We start from the raw sequence: 19,115 nt of genomic DNA, 5'->3' as shown, positions 1-19,115 counted from the left end.
AGAACCTGTATTTTCGACATTTTTCAGCGGCTGCTTTTTCCTTCGTAACTTTTCTCCTGTCGATCCCACGCTCTTTTCGCTGCGTTTTCTGAGTTCCTTGGGGTCGAATTGGTCGGAAAAGAGTCATACGAATCAATTCTGAGACGAAAAATTTTTTGGTCAAAAAAAAAGGAAGGTTAACCCCTTTGTATTTTTAGCGAAAATTTTCGCGATTTTGAAAAGTGCCGGAATCAATTCTTTCAGGCACTATTCCGACGTAATTTTGCGAAAGAAATCGATTGGGCGCAGTCCCAATACGCTGCGATCAACGCATCGAAAGTTACAGCCACAAAACGAAAACCTGAATTTTCGACATTTTTCAGCAGGTGTATTTTTCTTCACAATTTTTCTCCTGTTGATCCTACGCTCTTTTGGCTGCGTTTTCTGAATTCCTTGGGGTCCAATTGGTCGGGAAAGAGTCATACGAATCAATTCTGAGACGAAAAATTTTTTGGTCAAAAAAAAAGGAAGGTTAACCCCTTTGTATTTTTGGCGAAAATTTTCGCGATTTTGAAAGGTGTTGGAATCAATTCTTTCAGGCACTATTCCGACGTAGATTTGCGAGAAAAATCGATTGGGCGCAGTCCCAATACGCTGCGATCAACGCATCGAAAGTTACAGCCAAAAAACGAGAACCTGTATTTTCGACATTTTTCAGCGGCTGCTTTTTCCTTCGTAACTTTTCTCCTGTCGATCCCACGCTCTTTTCGCTGCGTTTTCTGAGTTCCTTGGGGTCCAATTGGTCGGAAAAGAGTCATACGAATCAATTCTGAGACGAAAAATTTTTTGGTCAAAAAAAAAGGAAGGTTAACCCCTTTGTATTTTTGGCTAAAATTTTCGCGATTTTGAAAAGTGCTGGAATCAATTCTTTCAGGCACTATTCCGACGTAATTTTGCGAAAGAAATCGATGGGGCGCAGTCCCAATACGCTGCGATCAACGCATCGAAAGTTACAGCCAAAAAACGAAAACCTGAATTTTCGACATTTTTCAGCAGGTGTATTTTTCTCCACAATTCTTCTCCTGTTGATCCCACGCTCTTTTCGCTGCGTTTTCTGAGTTCCTTGGGGTCCAATTGGTCGAATAAGAGTCATACGAATCAATTCTGAGACGAAAAATTTTTTGGTCAAAAAAAAAGGAAGGTTAACCCCTTTGTATTTTTGGCTAAAATTTTCGCGATTTTGAAAAGTGCTGGAATCAATTCTTTCAGGCACTATTCCGACGTAATTTTGCGAAAGAAATCGATGGGGCGCAGTCCCAATACGCTGCGATCAACGCATCGAAAGTTACAGCCAAAAAACGAAAACCTGAATTTTCGACATTTTTCAGCAGGTGTATTTTTCTCCACAATTCTTCTCCTGTTGATCCCACGCTCTTTTCGCTGCGTTTTCTGAGTTCCTTGGGGTCCAATTGGTCGAATAAGAGTCATACGAATCAATTCTGAGACGAAAAATTTTTTGGTCAAAAAAAAAGGAAGGTTAACCCCTTTGTATTTTTGGCGAAAATTTTTGCGATTTTGAAAGGTGTTGGAATCAATTCTTTCAGGCACTATTCCGACGTAGATTTGCGAGAAAAATCGATTGGGCGCAGTCCCAATACGCTGCGATCAACGCATCGAAAGTTACAGCCAAAAAACGAGAACCTGTATTTTCGACATTTTCAGCAGCTGCTTTTTCCTTCGTAACTTTTCTCCTGTCGATCCCACGCTCTTTTCGCTGCGTTTTCTGAGTTCCTTGGGGTCCAATTTGGCAGGAATGCGTCATACAAATCGAATCCGAGACCAAAAATCTCCGGCCCGAAAAATGAAGAAAAGCAATGGCTAAGTAATTCCGAAAGGGTCAAATTCCGGGTAAAATAGTATCGACTTTGTCGGGAATATATATTCTCAACCTCGAAATTCCTAATAGTTAACACAGAGGCTGTCTGAGGTCTACAATAAAGCGGAAATATATTGGTAATTCTCCGGATAATTCACCCAGGCGAACAAAACAGCAATCTCCGTGGCGGCAAATCTAAATGACATGGTGCACTCTGATTGGCCTAGTGCTATCGCTTATAATTCAAAAACTATGCGTCGGACGAGCTTCAGAAAAAGAAATTCTCGGTTGGATTTTAACGAGGTATCATGCTGGCTAGTCCGTGGGAGGCAATTTAGGGACACCCTGTATAATACAAAAACTTCTGACAATCCCTTTTCCAAAATTCAGTAACTGATTTCACCATTTAATCAAATAATAGTACAGGTGAACAAATATCCAAATTATTCTGAAATCCGTTTTTCTATTACTCATGTAATAATGATTGCCTGAAGTTCAGCCAATTTTGTTACAAACATGGACTTACGTATTGATAACTATCATGCATTTTTTAATTTTAAATAAATATATGCAAAGTCTGTATTCATGTAATAAAGTTTCAGTTCGCCGATAAAAATGGACTGGATTCAAATAAGCCTTGAAAAGTTAACGTTAATTGAAGTATGAAACATTGATTTTCTGTATGAGGCCCCTTTCTACTGGCCAAATATCAGTCATGCTTCTTTAGCTTATAAGTACGTAAGTTACATATAAGTACCACAATATAATATCATCCCTTTTTTATAACTCCGGCTATTTTCGGTTACGGTAAGTCCCATCAGGCTAGCAATCGTTATGGTCAATGAACTTATAGCTTAATTTCTAAAGAAACAAATCAATCCTAGTGTTTGAATTTCCCGCCGTAATCCAACTTGTGCACCGTTAGTCAACAGTTTTTTTTATCTAAGAGGCCGTGAAATTACTGCTGCACAGTTCACACTTGTTTTAGCAGACCCTGAGCAGGCGGGCAATCAGTTAGGTTAGGCTCGATAAGGAGTTTGACACGTAAACAGTGGATCGGGTCTGGAGTAAAAAACTACGGCAAAAACTGGGATCACCGAAATGGTAACAAACTACAATTGCTTATTGATCTATGATAGAATTTATGTTATTAATGCAATTAAATGAAACCCTTTCTACCAAGTTTCCCAATTTTCAAACAGCATTAATTGCTTTCGTTATCTCAGCCATCCGCAATTTCCAATCAGCAATTTATCACACACCCTCATATAAAATCGATGATAATATAACGATTGTCAACGAAGTGAATAGTGACTCAGAATTACCAACTCTTTTCCACAGGCTCGTTACTTCCGAGAAGAAGATATAGACGGTAAGCCTGTTTGTACTACCACTCACCATCACTTTTAGATCCAAGCACTCTTCTACCTATCGTCTATCAAATTACAGAGTTCAGGGAATGCTTCTACCTTTTCGCACGAAGTGGGCAAATCAAAACACTCGATGAATTGACCATTATAATGCGATCGTTGGGTCTGAGTCCGACAATTGCTGAGCTGAACAAATATCTCAAAGACAAAGGTGAGGCGTGGTGTTTAAAGTGGTTACAAATCAATTCTGCGCTTACATCAACACTTTTATCACATCCCTACTTTCTATCAGGTGGTAAAATGTCCTTTGCTGATTTCCTTGAGGTGATGCATCACCAAACGAGACAGGAAAATCTTCCCAAAGAAGTTATCGAGGCATTCAAAGCTGCCGATACTTCTAGGAACGGTTCAATTCCTGCCAGACAGTTAGCTCACATGCTACTTCACTGGGGTGAAAAACTCAGTGCCAAAGAAGGTCAGAGGATACAAAATTCGGTTGCGTGATTACCAAGAATTTATTCAATGAAACTTTGATTTTGTTTCATGTTATTTTCTACTTGCAGTTGAGCAAATATTTAGGGAAGCAAACGTATCACCAAACGGACAAGTCAGGTATGAGGATTTTGTCAAGATCGCTTGTGCCCCTGTACCTGATTACTACTGAAACTGAAATATTGCGAGGAAAATATTTTTTTTTCACATTTTATTGCACGATACATTGTTGAATGATGATCACAGTGATAGTTTTCAAATTTTTATCGTAAACAGTATTATAGTAAATGTGGATAATTCGTACGATTATAGATGTTTAATATTTACATATAGCATGGTGATTAGGGTGCCTTATATTACTTATACCATACATTCCAGTGTTGATATATGTCAACTGCAAATAAATAACGAATATATATTTATTATACCGAAATATTAATATGTATCGCTTATTTCTACCATCGACCACACAATTATCTCAAAGAATCACCTTTGTTCACCAAACGTCGTCACGTAACGTTACCGATTATTGCTATTATTTTATCCGAGTTGGTGTATTCGAGTTTGTTTTTACATTCGTAAAACGTTTCAAATTTTCTTGAAATTGATATAATATTGAGCTTTAATTTATACTTCCTGAAAGTACATTAGCACGAACGAATTACAACTTATTACGCTTACAGTTGGAGAAACATTAAAATTACACACTTATTTAGTATTCGTTAATATTACACCGACATGTAGCCCACTTAACGTTATACCGAAGTGATATATTTATTCAAAGTACACACGAGAATTTCTTGATCACGTAAAACTCAAGGATACGTACACCCGTTCAATCCACTAATTAAAAATGTTTAGCGTGCAGCTGCAACTTCTGCGCGTATCTGGATAACTAGTTTCTTAATTGCCATACGCCAACAGCGTTTATAAACGGTTCAAGTGTTGTACCCGGCAATCCCGAGTCTCTGGATTAAATGAAATCCCTTTAAACGAATTAAACGCGTTAAGTTCTCTGAATAAAAACACTTTTCCAACGTGAATGAATCCGTAAAAATTTTCGTTATTGCACATATTGATTTAGATTGCTGCGCGCAGTGTTATCGGGAAAAAGCTTGATTTCAAACGTATAAAATCATACCCAAGAGCTGCAGACCGCACTCGACGATAGATATTAAAATTGACATCTCACGTTTCATTTGATCGGTTCCGTCGGCGGCGATCCGCAGAGAATAACCGTCGTGCTGATTATCGTCGTGAGAAAGAAAATGCAGAGCAAAGCTCGATCGCTGACCAAGGCGACCTGCTTCCATTCAAGCTCCGTTCTCTCCCTGCGTTCCTGCTCCGTTAGTCGACGTTCGTTCCTGTCAATTGTGGCATGAACCCGACCCAGAACCCGGGACCATTGGGCCTCCATGCCAGCTTCTTACGAAACAAACAAATCGAAGATTACCGTCAAAAACGAAGTTCCAACAGTTGAGGGGGAGGAGGGGAGGTTCAGCTTGGACGGTCTAAAATCCTATCTATTTTTTAAAATCATTTTTTTTCAAGAAAATGAAAACACTTGGAGCAAGTTGAGTTTTAAGGCTTTATTATTTATAGTTCCAAGAACATTTTAGAATTTTTTCATTGAACTTAATAACAAAATGGCGGCACGGCGAATATAAATTGCATACGAGCACGTTTTAAATCCTGTGGTTCGGATCCCTCGGTCAATAATTAACCGATCATCTTCAAATTTTGACACAATTTTATTTAAAACTTGTTTATCGATTCAAGCTCGTGGCTAGAAGTTTCAATTTCAATCCCAAAATTTGTCTTATAACATTTTTTTAACAATTTTTCGGTCGAAGATGAAATCTTTTATTCATAATCGTATATATTCAAAAGTTTTTTTTCAACATTTGGGCTACGAGCTCGAACCCGAAAAGTTGTTTTAAATCAAAACAAATTTATGCGACATTCCGTCATTTTGTTATTAATTTTAATGAAAAAATTGTAAAATGTTCTTGAAACTATAAATAATAAAGCCCTGAAACTCAAAATACTTTAAGTGTCTTCATTTTCTTTATAGAAAAAAACAAAAATAGGTATGATTTTAGATCATTCAAGCTGTGCCCCCCCCCCGCTCTTAGTAAGCAAGAGAAAAAAGCACAAATTGCATTCCGACATACCCGGGCTGCTGTTCGCGCTGTCGTTCCTCCTGGGCAGATATTTAGGCGACATTTGCACCTGAGACGAAGCCGGTGGACTGATATCCGGTTTGCAGTGAAGAGGGCATTTCTTTTTCCTTGTCGGCTCGGGCATGTCCTGCACAATCGAAAAAGCACGCACTCCGTTTTATCATATTGTTCCAACGAATAGGGGTAAAATTTTCACATTTTACCTCATGGAAATTGAGAAATACAACACGTGCCAATTTCTCGAGGACCAAGGACCTCACCACCGCCGGAACTCTTGTGCCCCTCACACCTCGGTGGTGTAAATTCAACGTGACCACCGCCAGGCCGGATGCGAAGGACACCAGACAAATACTTACCCCGTAATAAAGACCTGCGAAATTATGGATTTATGATTTTTTACATATTCATGGATATGCAATAATTATTGCTGGAATACGTATAGGATCGTTGAGAATGACTGAGGTAAATAATCGAGTAGCTCAGCTTGTTCGTTCGTTTTACGAATCTGCAGGGAGAATCGTAAATCCGAGAATTTAATTGATCGGACAAAAGGACACGCCGAGCTTCGTCTACAATGCTCTACTATAGCTTCCGCATCCTCTAATTACCGAAAATTAGAACGAGCGCATTCTCGTCGAGCTGTGAAACTAATTTCAGCTCGATTTCCCCCGCGAGCGAAATGAATTTCAAGCACTGAGCTCCGTTTATTAAATCACAATTATACGAAATTGAATGTGGCACAAGTATGTGTATGTGGAAAACAATTTTGTTTCTTTTTTGTTTATTTTATTTTAAAAACTAAATTTTAATACGATTAGTTATACCCACTTATCAAAGGCGTTTTCTCCGTCGGCGGCAGAGTTTCACGAATCGTCATGAGAAAAACGGTCATAGAGAGAAGGGCCGATATGCCAAGGGTGACTTTTTCGCCAGACTCCGATGGCACGTAGAAAACGAGAAGAGCTGAAAAGTTTGAAATCTAATTTGTGGCGAAAATCAAATGGTTGATAATAAAATGTGTGCATACGCGAAAGCAAAGTGATAACTTCAACAATGGATCAGAGCTGGAATTCCAGTGATTTATTATTCCCTGGTACATACAGACGTGCCTTATTTGCGATTCTTACGGTCCAATTAATGAAGAAAGGGTAATTTGGATCAACTCCAAGTCAAGGAGTTTTTGGCTCCAAGAATCACAAAAAAGGAAAGTTAATCTCTTTGGATTTTTCTGGTCGAAATTTGGTGATCTAAACATTTTGTAAATTTTTTCCTCTCAAAGTTAAGTAAGATTATTTCAATAAGCACGGCCGCCTTTTCTTCATTAAATTGTAACTGCTCGTCGATATTATAGGAGCTTTAATAACTTAGTCGCCACTTCGTTACCGGATAAAGTAGTAGAAGGTATAAACTCAGCGGTAATAAGTCGAAGCCTGCGAAAGTTCCACGATAATTTTCTCTATTTACATCCTAGCCGTAAACCGGAACTTGTCGACGGTTTGGCGATGAGAAAAAATAAATATAATCGACGAGGCATATAACTGAATAATTCCAATATCCCAACTGGCAAAGTTCATCACTCCCGTTTACAAACAACAAACGTCCGAACAAATTTGTCAAGTTTTGTGAATACAATATTCAACGGTCGGCTGAAAAATCGATCTAGCAGCAAACCCGACGAAATTTAAAAAATCCTGTTGATCTTATTTTTAACTCTGGCTGAGACTTCGTTACGTGCGGCTTGAGGGGCTGATTAATCGGTAGTAAACGATAATCGATAATCGCTGAACCGTTGGATTTACAAATGAGTTAAACGCGAGTAAAGCGTAAAAGAAAAACGAATGAATAAATGGCACAGGTACAGGTGGTTTCAAAAGAGAGTCTTCTAAATAGAACGAATTGCAACCCTTATTTTTAATCGTTTAACTCACCGATTCCGTTGATGAGTATGCAGGGTAGAATCAGGTTGAAAACGTAGAACATGGGACGACGTCGCAGTCGAATTTCGTACGTTATGTCGGGATAAGGTTCGGGGCAACACGAGTAAAACTGGATGTTTTTCCTCGCCGAGAAATCTACCAGATCGAATTCCCCGTTTGCCTGGTAATTACTCACGTCTCCCTGTTCGCTCTGCTTTTCCAATTCCAGCTGAAATTCCAGGATGAAGTTAAGCAAGTAGCTAACCGCAAATGCAGGTCACCGCGAATTCTCACTTAATAAATTGATTCGCTTCAAATATAACGAAGATTTACAGTTTCAGCTGTCCTCGTAAGTTTTTCGGAAGAAATTGGCGACAAGTATTCAAAAAAAAAATAAATAAATAATAATAATTACGGGCAGTAAAATATGTCTCGGCATGTGTACCATATTTTTTTTTTATTTTAACAGCGTATAATATACAATGACGAAAGCTGACTTTAGGGTGCCTTGAGAATCAATTAGCAGCTCGTTTAAACGGGTCGAGAGAGGGTTTCGCCAAAGCGGCAAGCTGCCTCGATCTACACGTGAGTATATAAGTATTTAGTTATAGAGATATAGAGAGAAATAGAGAAATAGAGAAATAGAGAAGGAGACGTGTGTATGTGTATTTATATACCCAGGTCCCATTGAAAAATGGGATATATGATATATGTACATATGGGCTTAGCAGGTTGGAGGCGCAGAAAACGCGGCATACAGCGATACGGGGATGGTTTAAGGGGGGGGTGGAACGCGAAGGCGGAGGCTGGGATGGCATTGAATTCTTTTCCCATTCAGGATTAAACCTTTCGATTTCCCCGTACGGGGAACTCCATCATCCCGAGCCTTTGCTACATCCGAAGTGCATTTCGAGTTTAAATGACATTCCAATTTCTTCTTTTGTCCCCCCTCTTTAATTCTTTATATTTTTAGGATTTTTTTCTTTTTTTTTGTTCTTTTTTATTTGTCAATTTCGACCGCATATACATACACGCCACCTTTTGTAACCGGATTTTCGTGTCCCGCGTGCCTCCCTCTTCCTGCATCCATGTATCAACTCTGTTTTTCGCTTTTACGGGTAGCGATTAGCAATTAATAACTCGTCGTCGGTTCCTTTCGCGGGAATTTTTATCCCTGAAAAATTCTACTTAAACATCTCTCGTGTCGTAGTAGTATCCAGAATAATTTTACGCACATTTAATCATCCCGCCGACGAATTAAAGACATTCAATCGCGCTTTTGACACAGCAGTCTGTACGTAAGCCGTGCGCCAATTCGCGAATCCGATGAAATTATGCACAATGTTCGAAATCCAATAGTCGGTTATAATTGATACCCGATCACCGTTCGACCGACTCTATATAATTGATTGCTGCATGCATTGTTAACGCCGGCTGTAGTATGGCCGTACAGTCGATATATTTCTGATAGTATATGCATATAACGAAGCGATCCAATTGTTAAATTAGCATCCCTTTGAGCTTGTCAAGTGATATCTGATTATAGATACTGCAAGAGTATTCAATTATTTTAACTGACAGCACGGGAATTATTTCTTTGTATTATTATTGCAGCGAAACTGTAAAATCATTACTTCATGGTTAGTCGACATCTTTTTTTTTAAGACTGAAAATTAGAAGTGATCATCACGCGACGAATCGTGCTTTCCCAGACTCGAGTTTTCGACTTGACCGTTTGAGTCACACATTATTGTGTGAGTCAACTTTTACAACAAGACAGTATTGTATGGTTTTCGGGGTTTCCGATCACGAGTCTGAATTCTGATTTTCAAGATTTAAGATAGTGGATCCAGTATGGTGGAAAAAATTTGTTGATTCGATCGAATACGATCAAAAAAGTTTGCAGATTCGTAATCAGCGACTCCAAAAACTTACAAGTTACATAAAACATGTATACGGGTAGTGAAGTAACTTTCTCGTGAATGAATTATTCCTTCAATATTCACGATCTTTTTCAATCAATTTGTTTCCATCGATAATAATTTACATTATATCGCAACAATTACCCTCGAGTACTAGAAACCTATTAACGTACTATCGGAAATAGCAGACAACAGCAAAGAAATATGTTATCAATAAAAATGGACATAAAATAAGTGGCAAGAATACTTATTACCACCATGACTCAGAGGGTAAATCGCGTATGACTTTGACTCGAAGTAACGCACAAGTTGTGCTTACGCTTAGGCCGGAATGATCACGGTGCGCCGTTTGTTTTAGAGGGTGCTGCGTAACAACATCCTCAAAATTAACCACGAAACTCTCTGACGTCAGGCGGCGATGTACGGGATGATACGGGGTGCCGTTCACCCTTGTTCGTCACGATATAATCCATCCGGTCTTTGTCTGGTGAAAATCTCGGCGTGATCATCCGCGCGATACAGCGAACCTTGTCAAGTTATTCCGAGCACGGGGGTTCGTTCTAAATGTCAAACTTTATTGATAAAAACGTAATGGAAGAACGAATGGAAAGGTTTCGCTGAAATTCTTTCTTGTTTTTTTTTTATTTTTCAATTTTTTGGAGAATCGACTAGAGGTATATATTCGCCAATTAAAATCGTCGAACGATATCAGTTTTCTTCACCATGGCTGGAAATATCAATTTCCATGGAATGGAAATTACTCACTTGAGCGAATCTATGCATATTTTCAACGTTTGTCTGTGAAGCTACGCCCTTAAATACGGAGTAAACAGAGGTTGGCCAACGTTTCGCGACTCTTCGTTTGGAAACGAATCGCGTTTGTTAGCCGCTCGGATAATTTTCCATCTCCACGAATTTATAATAATCGAATTTCCACGAGGAATAGAGCTCGAGACGTATTTTTTGCTTTGTAAAAAGTTCTACCTAAAAATGATAGTTTGAAACATTCCGGTGCATGAACCGCAACTGTAACGATCGAGAAGAATATTGAAGTAAATAATTGAAGTGAAAATGTATTCCCGAATCGATAAGCTTGTATCACTTGATATTGGAATCGGTGTTACGTAATTGTACCGTCACAGAGAAAAAAGATTTGCCCGACAAGTTTGCTCGACAGGCATTGTAGCGAAAACGGGAAAAGAAAAAATTGTTCACCATCCACACGCAAACCGTAAATTGTAGGGGAATAATCAAATTGGATAGAAAATTCCGGAAAATAGTATTTGCACCGTGTATATACGTACATAAAATTAGCAATTTCCAGCGCAAACCGTAATCTAATACAAAAATCAGCCGCACGTGAATCGAACGTCGAGTAATAAAAGAGAGAGGAGGAGGTATAAAATAAAAAAAAAAAAGTAAAAACGGACCTGCCACAGGCAAATTTTGCGGTATATTTGCATTTCATGGTCGCTATTCTTCTCTTTATTTTTATTTTTTCTGTTAGTGTGAAGCTACAGGTAAATTTGCCAATGCCGAATGCAAGAATTGGGTATTTGTAGTATGGTTTATAAACTAATCGTACCTTCCCTGGTTGTTTAACTCTAAATTGTTGGCGAACAACGACGTTATCTGCACTCACCTGGTAACCGTCGTACGTCCAGGATGCCCACTTTAGGGCGCATCGCTGCTCGTCGAAGGGGAAAAATTCCACGTCGATGTCACAGCTGCTGCGAAAAATCCCGTGACTTAGCCATATCACTTCACCGGTGTGACTGACAATCACGTTCGTGTTGATAACTGCCGAACTGTACTGAGGATCGGCGCTGAAACGATTTCATTATCATTTATTTTCGTCATTTTTTTGACGATGATCCGATAGGGTGTCACGCTTGCAGGGTATTTGGTTACCAATGCACGCGCAGCTAACCCTGATATGCAAATTATAAAATGACCCTCGTATAATAGAATCGAGTCGGCATCAGCCACGGTTTGAATGAATACACAAAGATCGACGAAACGCGATGAGATCCGTGAGAGCTTTCGTGAAACATTTTGTTTCGTTGACGATGAAGATATTGCGAAACGGGGCTGACAATGAGTAACTCGGTTTTAGCGCCTACGCGTTATCGCATTAACTTCTTTAAAAAAATAAAATAAAATTTCGCAACGCTTAGCCGAAACGCGAAATAATAAGGGTCTATAGAAAAATTATAAAGGGAGAGAGAACCGAATGTTCATCGCTTGTGCAACGGCCTTCGGGCACAAAAGTGTAATTAGGAACTTGAAATTGATGAGAGAAAAAATAACGCGGGTATATACATATATATATATAGAGAGTTTACTCACTTGTTGTACAAAATTGTGTCCGGTCGCCATACTCGGTTAAAAGGGACGCGAATTACCCTGATCCCGGCAAATTCTGAGGCGTTCCATTTCAGGTGATGATCCGTCCAGGCTTGAGTGACCCAGCAGTTGGTGGTCAATATTTGGTTTTTCTCATCCTGAAACAGAGAAAATTGTCCGGTTATTTATTGATCCGCAGTACGGCAAGACTGCACCAGATATTTAACGCTTTTCTTTTGATAAAGTACACTTCTTGGTACTCGAGAAATGTGTGTTGCAGGTACACGGTTTCATTTCCGCGCCGTGTAATAAATCCAATTTACGATAAGGAATCTTGTTGCAGCTTTAGTTATAAAATGGTCTTACACCCGAACGTGTTTACAACGCGAAATGTAATAATATCGTGAAAATCGCGCAAGGCCGCGTTGCACATCGATATTATACACATATTACGATGAAAGCAGGTGACTCAGAATTGGCAAAGTTCGCAATTAAATATCACCCCGAAGTTTCAACGATCCGAGTAACGATCGGTGAGACGTTTTCTGTTTTGAAAATCTATGTAATAAAATTAGAGACAGAAAAGGGGCTTTTTACCAACATCGGTGTATAAAATTACTCCCAGTGTTTGTATGCGCAGTTATGGCGTGACCGTAATAAACGTTGATTGAAAATAATCGAATAGAGTGCCGCTGGGTGATGAGGGGTGAAATTTGCATAAAGCAGCCGAAACGTTCTTTGTGTCGCTGACCGTGGCTTCAGACTTCGAGCTTTCTCGCGTTGTCAGAGGTGAAGCGAACGAGACTTGAGAAAGGATATCACTTTCCGGAAGAAGGTAGAATGCCGATGACATCGCACCACCGACTCGTTGCATCTCTACTGAGCCTCGCCATCCTGATAAACCTCTGCACTTCCACCACTCTTCGTGAGTTGATCGAAAACGAGCTGGACGAGTCGGTCTTCTTGAAGAGGATGATGCACAGCGTCCACAAAACGATCACCGAACAGCCGTTAGAGTACGGGCAGATCTACTGCGTGATGGTTTCGGGTCCAGTGGATGGCGTGCCTTTGGCGATGGCGAACTTGTTGCGAGTGAGACACAGAGCTCAGGTGATGATCAACGCGGCGACAGCCGTCCACGAGAAGTGCGGAACCTGCGAAAAGTGTCAGCACGTAATCATCTTCACGTCGATGATGGAAGCGCCAAAAGTGATCGAGAAAGCGAGTCCGATCTCTAGTGCGGACGTCGATCTGTTGGTGGTGATTTCCGAGTCGTCAGAGAGCGAAGAGGAGGCCGGGGACGCAGCGAAGATCGTCGTCGACCTCGCTTGGAAGCAGTTCATCGAGTGCGCGATGATCCTCCTCCCGGTCGGAGATCATATTGTGGCGATGAAGAGCGACCGAAACGTTTCCCTTAAGCCGTGCACTCCTGAACAACCCAGAGTTGTGGCACGCTGGGGGAACGGCACGATGGTGGGTAACCTGTCCTTCCGAAGTCTCGACTACAACGACTGTGTTATCCGAGTGGCGAGCGGTAATTGCGAGCTTCTTTCGCGGCTGGACGAGGTCGACGGTCGAGTGAAGATGGCCGGGGTCGAGGAGAAGATCGTCGAGACGATAGCCGATCGGCATAACTTCACGATCGAGGTCATCGACGCCCTGACGGTGACGGAGAACAGCCTCGAAGACCGTGACGGTGAGGTGCTCAGCTACTTCCAGAGGATCCTGGCGAAGCTTGAATCCTATGAGGCGGACGTTGGCGCCTGCAGTTTGGTGTTGGTGCACCACGAGTCGGTCAGGTTCTCCACCTCCTACGCGAACCACTACATCGTGGTGATGGTCCCGGTCTCGAACGACATCCCATTCGCCAGCTTGCTAAGACCCTTCGGTGACTCGGTGTGGATAGCGATACTGTTCAGCCTCATCGCGGGCTGGCTGCTGATCAGGGTCAACCGAAAGGCACTGTCCTGGTCGATGGTACTCGCCGTCTTTCTCGGAGCGTCACTCCGGAAAACGCCCCGCGGTTTCGTCGAGAAGTTCCAGGTGCTCGTGTGGGTCGTTTATGGGTACCTCATGACCCAGAGCTACATCGCTTCACTGGCCAGTGTTCTGAACAACCCGCAACACTCGATGATCGACTCCATCGCGGAACTAGCCGATTTCGGTGTACCCATTGCCGGTCCGATTTATCAGCGTGACAACTTCGAAGGGGAAAGCAGGCTCCAGCCGATCGTTCAGACCTTCGTAGGCTTGGATCAGAAACAGTACTCGGACCTGGTGAACGATCCGCGAAACGTTGCCAAGCTGAAGGGAATCGGCGGGCAGGTTGCGGTGCTGATAGACGAATTGGAAGTTCGTCGATGGGGAACGAAGTACTATCGGCTAAGGGAAGGGGTCACCAACTTCCCCATAGGTATAGTGACTCTGCAACGAAGCGTGCTTTCCCTCAACGACATCGTACCGACGATGAGAATCATCACGGAAACCGGACTGACATCGAAATGGATTAGCGACGAGCTGATGGACCGGGAAAAACGGCTGAAATCTTTGGATACTGAGACACCGTCGCAGATTCTCAGTCTGCAGGAAGTTACAGGTCTCTTTATGGTACTACTCGCCGGACTTACATTGGGCTTGATTGTTTTCAGTTTTGAATTAGTTATGTACCGAAACAAGGGATCCAAGTTACCAAAATGCTCTCGAAAATTGGTCAAACAGTAACGATCTCTTCATTGATAGATTTACAATTTTTACTGCTTATTTTTCAGTGTTTTTCTTCCTGCAAGATCACGTCGCACGTAGTTTTCGCGTTTCAGCATAAGGAGTTCAGTGGGAACTGAGAGTGAAGTTTTGAATTGTAAAACAGCTATCGCTGGCACACTTTGGATACGCTTGAAAAATTTCATCGGTTTTGCTAAGAATTCAGGCGAAACTCCTGCAACTATATCTACGTGCACTTTCGACTATATAAACATCGAGGCCTGGTTTATATTTTACCCCCGGTCCACTAGGTGTGATTTTGATTGTTCATTGCTCACTGAGCAATTATTATACTTCATGTGTGTCGTACGTTATGAAAAATTAAAAAATATAAACAAAAATCTAATGCATTAAAATGTAACGTATATAGTGCGTCAGAGTAACTCACGACGTCGATAATGTGGTGGAGAGATAAACCAAAGATGACGGCCAACGGTTCGGAAGAATTTTCGGCTGGTCGAACAGCCGCATCGTATCCCTCGAGGAGATACTTGGTCAGTCTGTATTCATGCTCGTCACAGCAGCCTGTAAAAGAATTTGTTAAATCAGAGCTTGCGATGTACTAAACTGTACAATAGTCATCGACTTATTGATATACCGAGATAGAATGAAATTGGTTCACGGAATGGCGATCAAAGGTTGACCTCGCGTCATTCTTGGAACGGATCGACCCATTAGCGATGAAGCAAGGGACGAAGATTCGCGAAGGTCAAAAAAGCCCACCGATATGATTATACGCTCGGATAAGCTCCGTGTCCTTCTGCTCACCGCAGAATCATCTTGCCCTGCCTTTACATTTCGCTATACGGGGTAGTTCGAAAAGGGGGTAGAAAAAATAATCCTCGAAAATGTCAGGCGATGTTCTAATTGGTCTGTCCGAGAAACAACCCCTAACGATCCTCTGATCTCTACGGTCGGAACCTGTTGCACCATGCTCCTGAGCTTGCGTTATTCCGAATTAAACAACATTTGGGTTATTCTATTCACACAACGTCGTCGGCGTAGATGCATCGAATTTCAAGTTTGGGGAAATAAGTCCGTATCAAGTGGCAATTAGCCATGTTATACGTATACCTTGTCAGGTTTTCCGATAGGGGAGTTTATTTTACGCGCCCTGCGATTGAATGACGCAGGTATATGCGGCGACATTCGATCGGTACTAAACCTGAAACTCGATGCGAAGCGTCGAAGCGTTTCAAAGTTCGTTATTAGCGGTTATTAGGCAAACACCCTCGCGATTCCCCCAGACTTCGACATACCATCGTGTAATAAATTGTAACCGCACACGGTGTTGCGTGCCGTAGGCCAAAGCTTGGGAAATCAATTAATAATCCCAGCGGTTAACAAAGTCGCCTGTATAATCCGTCTCGAGGTGCCAAGAGACACTTTGTGCAAACACTCGCCCGGAAGACGTCGCGTTGGTTATATATGCATACATTTATAATATCACGTACACAAGGGATCAAAATTGAGGCCCGGGTGATTGATGGATCGTTCCTATAATTTTATCGAAATTGAAGATCTTCCTCGGTGCGAAAATTGCACGGTTCGCGGAGTATAAAACTGTATACGATTTGCAAAACATTTCTATGCATAATTGCTTGATTAGAAGCTGAGATTGCGAGATAAATTAATTGTCCTTTTTATCTATAACTTTCTGTCGATGATCGGAGTCAAAGATTTGATTAAATTAATGTCCTAAGCCGCTGACTAATGCAGACAGTTTGCAATCGTCGAATGGAGGATGAATCGGGATTACACCTTACAGAGATTGGAAAGGATTATATCCGGTTGACAGTGTAGGATGCTAGTGTCGAAATGGGTAGGCTTAAATTTGAGAGTGCGTCGATCAAGGGTGCGAAATGAACCGGAAGTGGGTTTCGCCGAAAGTTAGGGAAATTAAGTGGAACAGCGAAAGAGGACGTGAGACACAAATTCGACCCTGCAGCGATCGAACTTCGCTCCGTCAATTTTCAAGCATATGCAAATTCCACGGAACGCTGATTGACCCTGACGGCTGCTTTAGTTTGTACAAGGTGACAAAACAGCGGCAAAATTATGGCCTTGACTCGAAAGGTAGAAGAGAAATTGGGAGCGAATTTGAAACGAATGGAAGTCAGCGAAATAAACTTTGGATGAGAAAGATCGAGGCTGTTATACTCTGCAATTAGAATATACGCGAAAACCACGGCAGTCGAATGATATCTCGGTTATTAATTAATTGGCTTCGTATCTTACCGAGGCTTTTTGCACCTTCGGGTTAAATTTATACAACTCAATTTAGACTACAAAGTAAAACAATGCGCAGTCCGGAATATCTGAATCGCTCTTTATTTTCTTACCTGCTTTATTGAATTACCCGCGTCTATTAAATTGTTGTATTATTTCATTGTTTGAGGCGTGTTTAAGATCAGCGCAAAGAGAAAACAGTTAACGAAAATGATTTACGATAAAGATAATTATAATATAAGCAGGTGTGTTTGAAAATGTTTTAAATCCTGTCGGAACTGCACTGTTATATTGTACCTCATTTAGCGCGAATATTAAGTCCAAGGTTGGTGCAGAGTTTTCTCATATTAAAATTGCCGAGATACTTTTAATGGAAAGAATTAATCATCGGCAAGTGACTTTAATTAATCAAAGTGTAATAATGTTTAATTTCAATCGTTGGTTACGAAGGTCGGAGAAAATTAAGATGGAAAAATAATGTAAAGCGGAGTTTTAAGAGATCCTCTATTATCCGCGATATTTACCTTCGCCAGACTTTCTCTTCTCTGGCTTGCAATGTCAGGTTCGAAACTTTGATATTATATATTCGTTAATTTTATCCCTCGTATTTGACTTATCGCGCTATATTACCGAATCCACGGTTGAATTCTCCGCCGTTTCAATTACTGCTCCCCTTTCTTAATTGTCTTTGACTTTGCTTAAGTCTGGTAAATTTTTTTCGAAACAATAACGAGTTACCATCGACGAGTAATCATTGGTCGGTTCGTTTAAAATTACGATTTCAATCGATAATTTCTCGAAGCGAACAGTCTTTTTTATCTCAATTATCAAAACTGCGCCTTTTATTCAACCGCTAATTAAGTTCTGTGCCTAATTGCGTCTATCTATATGCGTGCAACGACAAACTCCGAGGAAGGGTGAGTATAATTGTTTCGCGCTGGGTGCGCGGAAATTCGCGTTAAGCCACAGAACCTTGCGATGAAATTCCAAAGTTTCCAGTACTGCATTAGACCGAAGGGAATCGAGTAAATTGCTGTGTCACGGGAATAGGATGCTTTACAGAAAAGTCGTTAAACCAATGACGAAGTAAAAAAAAAGAGAAACAAAATTTTATACTTTCAATTTCGGAAAGGAATTTTAATTCAAAATTATATTCATTTAAATTCTAACCGAAGCTTCGTTTAATTTTAAAAGTTTACCTTATATTCAAGCGTTGACAGTGAATAATGTCGCGAATTTCAATACTGATGGCTAATATGTAACACGTTGTGTACGAACAAATAAAATTCGTGAATTACGTATGTGCTATTCACTTACCGAATGCGAATAAAATCGCTACGAGGATGAGACGTGTTTGCCTAGCGATGGGCTCCATGGGATGATGAGAACTAGTGAGGGTCTCCAGCTTTTCGCCAGCAGATTCAAGCGAGAACTTCCTCATCCCCCACCATCCCATGGACCAAGAACGCGCAGGCGTTTTGCTTGAATTTTGTTCATCTTTTCCAGAAAGAATGACGAAAATTCGTTGGGAGTGCTTTGTGAAGTGTTTCGTGAAAAAAAATCGAAAGAAAAGGGAATTGAGAGCAAAGGGCTCGTCGCATATGCGAATCGACGCAAAACATCGCTGTTGCGCTCAACTTCACTCCTATGATCACTTTCTTATTTTATTTGCACAAAATCGTTTGTCAGACAGGTTTTTGAACTTCGCGACTCGTTCCTGGTTGGGTTATTTTGCAAAGTTATTGCGGACCTGGTCACGCGAAATTAACAAGTTTGCTTGAGCCATGCTCCTGGATGCTTATACGCTTTAGGTTGTTACCACATCACCTCCGATCCCGCAGGATTCGATGAATATTCACGAGGTCAGGGGGCGACTATTATATTCCAACGTTGTCAACCAGTGGACGAATATTGATTTTTTAAACTTTTTTTTGAAACATTTTTTCAATAAAAACAACAGAAAATGGGGTTCGCGAATTTCTGGAGGGCCTTGCAATTTTCTATCTTTGACCAAAAGTCGAGGCAAATATTTACAAACGTCA

At 41.0% G+C, this 19,115-nt stretch overlaps 2 protein-coding genes across 5 annotated transcripts in view; one reads left to right on the top strand and one right to left on the bottom strand.

Moving 5' to 3' along the window:
* Positions 1-19,115, top strand: part of LOC107220006 (calmodulin-like protein 4) — a 37,912-nt gene that overhangs the window by 16,988 nt on the left and 1,809 nt on the right. Inside the window, exons 6-10 of one of the 4 annotated variants that reach the window (XM_046744373.1) lie at positions 2,847-2,959; positions 3,197-3,227; positions 3,305-3,436; positions 3,518-3,700; positions 3,789-4,150. The exons of 2 other annotated variants lie outside the window; for them this stretch is intronic. In XM_046744373.1, coding sequence (XP_046600329.1) covers positions 2,957-2,959; positions 3,197-3,227; positions 3,305-3,436; positions 3,518-3,700; positions 3,789-3,889 — 450 coding nt within the window. In that variant the 5' untranslated portion in view covers positions 2,847-2,956 and the 3' untranslated portion in view covers positions 3,890-4,150. Of the gene's footprint in view, positions 1-2,827; positions 2,960-3,196; positions 3,228-3,304; positions 3,437-3,517; positions 3,701-3,788; positions 4,151-19,115 lie in introns of those variants that run through there. One more of the 4 variants, XM_015658391.2, reaches the window with a different exon arrangement.
* On the bottom strand, positions 3,984-18,514 carry LOC107219997 (neuronal acetylcholine receptor subunit alpha-10-like). Its single transcript, XM_015658379.2, has 9 exons — positions 18,391-18,514; positions 15,233-15,369; positions 12,088-12,242; positions 11,381-11,564; positions 7,829-8,045; positions 6,729-6,863; positions 6,104-6,270; positions 5,892-6,027; positions 3,984-5,142 (listed from the first exon to the last, which is right to left on the bottom strand). Exons 1-9 carry the CDS (start codon positions 18,512-18,514, stop codon positions 4,913-4,915), a joined length of 1,485 nt encoding a protein of 494 aa, XP_015513865.1. The 3' UTR covers positions 3,984-4,912.

This window comes from Neodiprion lecontei, chromosome 6, assembly GCF_021901455.1.
Source record: "Neodiprion lecontei isolate iyNeoLeco1 chromosome 6, iyNeoLeco1.1, whole genome shotgun sequence".
Taxonomy (NCBI): Eukaryota; Metazoa; Arthropoda; class Insecta; order Hymenoptera; family Diprionidae; genus Neodiprion; species Neodiprion lecontei.
Note: the sequence above shows the minus strand (reverse complement) of the source record. Positions and strands in the feature narration are given on the sequence as shown.

Coding starts and splice junctions, on each gene's coding strand:
- LOC107219997 (XM_015658379.2), bottom strand. CDS start 18,514: ATGAGGAAGTTCTCGCTTGAATCTGCTGGCGAAAAGCTGGAGACCCTC. Junction 6,271..6,728: donor GGAGAAAACGCCTTTGATAA/GTGGGTATAACT, acceptor ATAATTTCGCAG/GTCTTTATTACGGGGTAAGT. Junction 5,143..5,891: donor CAGCGCGAACAGCAGCCCGG/GTATGTCGGAAT, acceptor TTGTTTCGTAAG/AAGCTGGCATGGAGGCCCAA.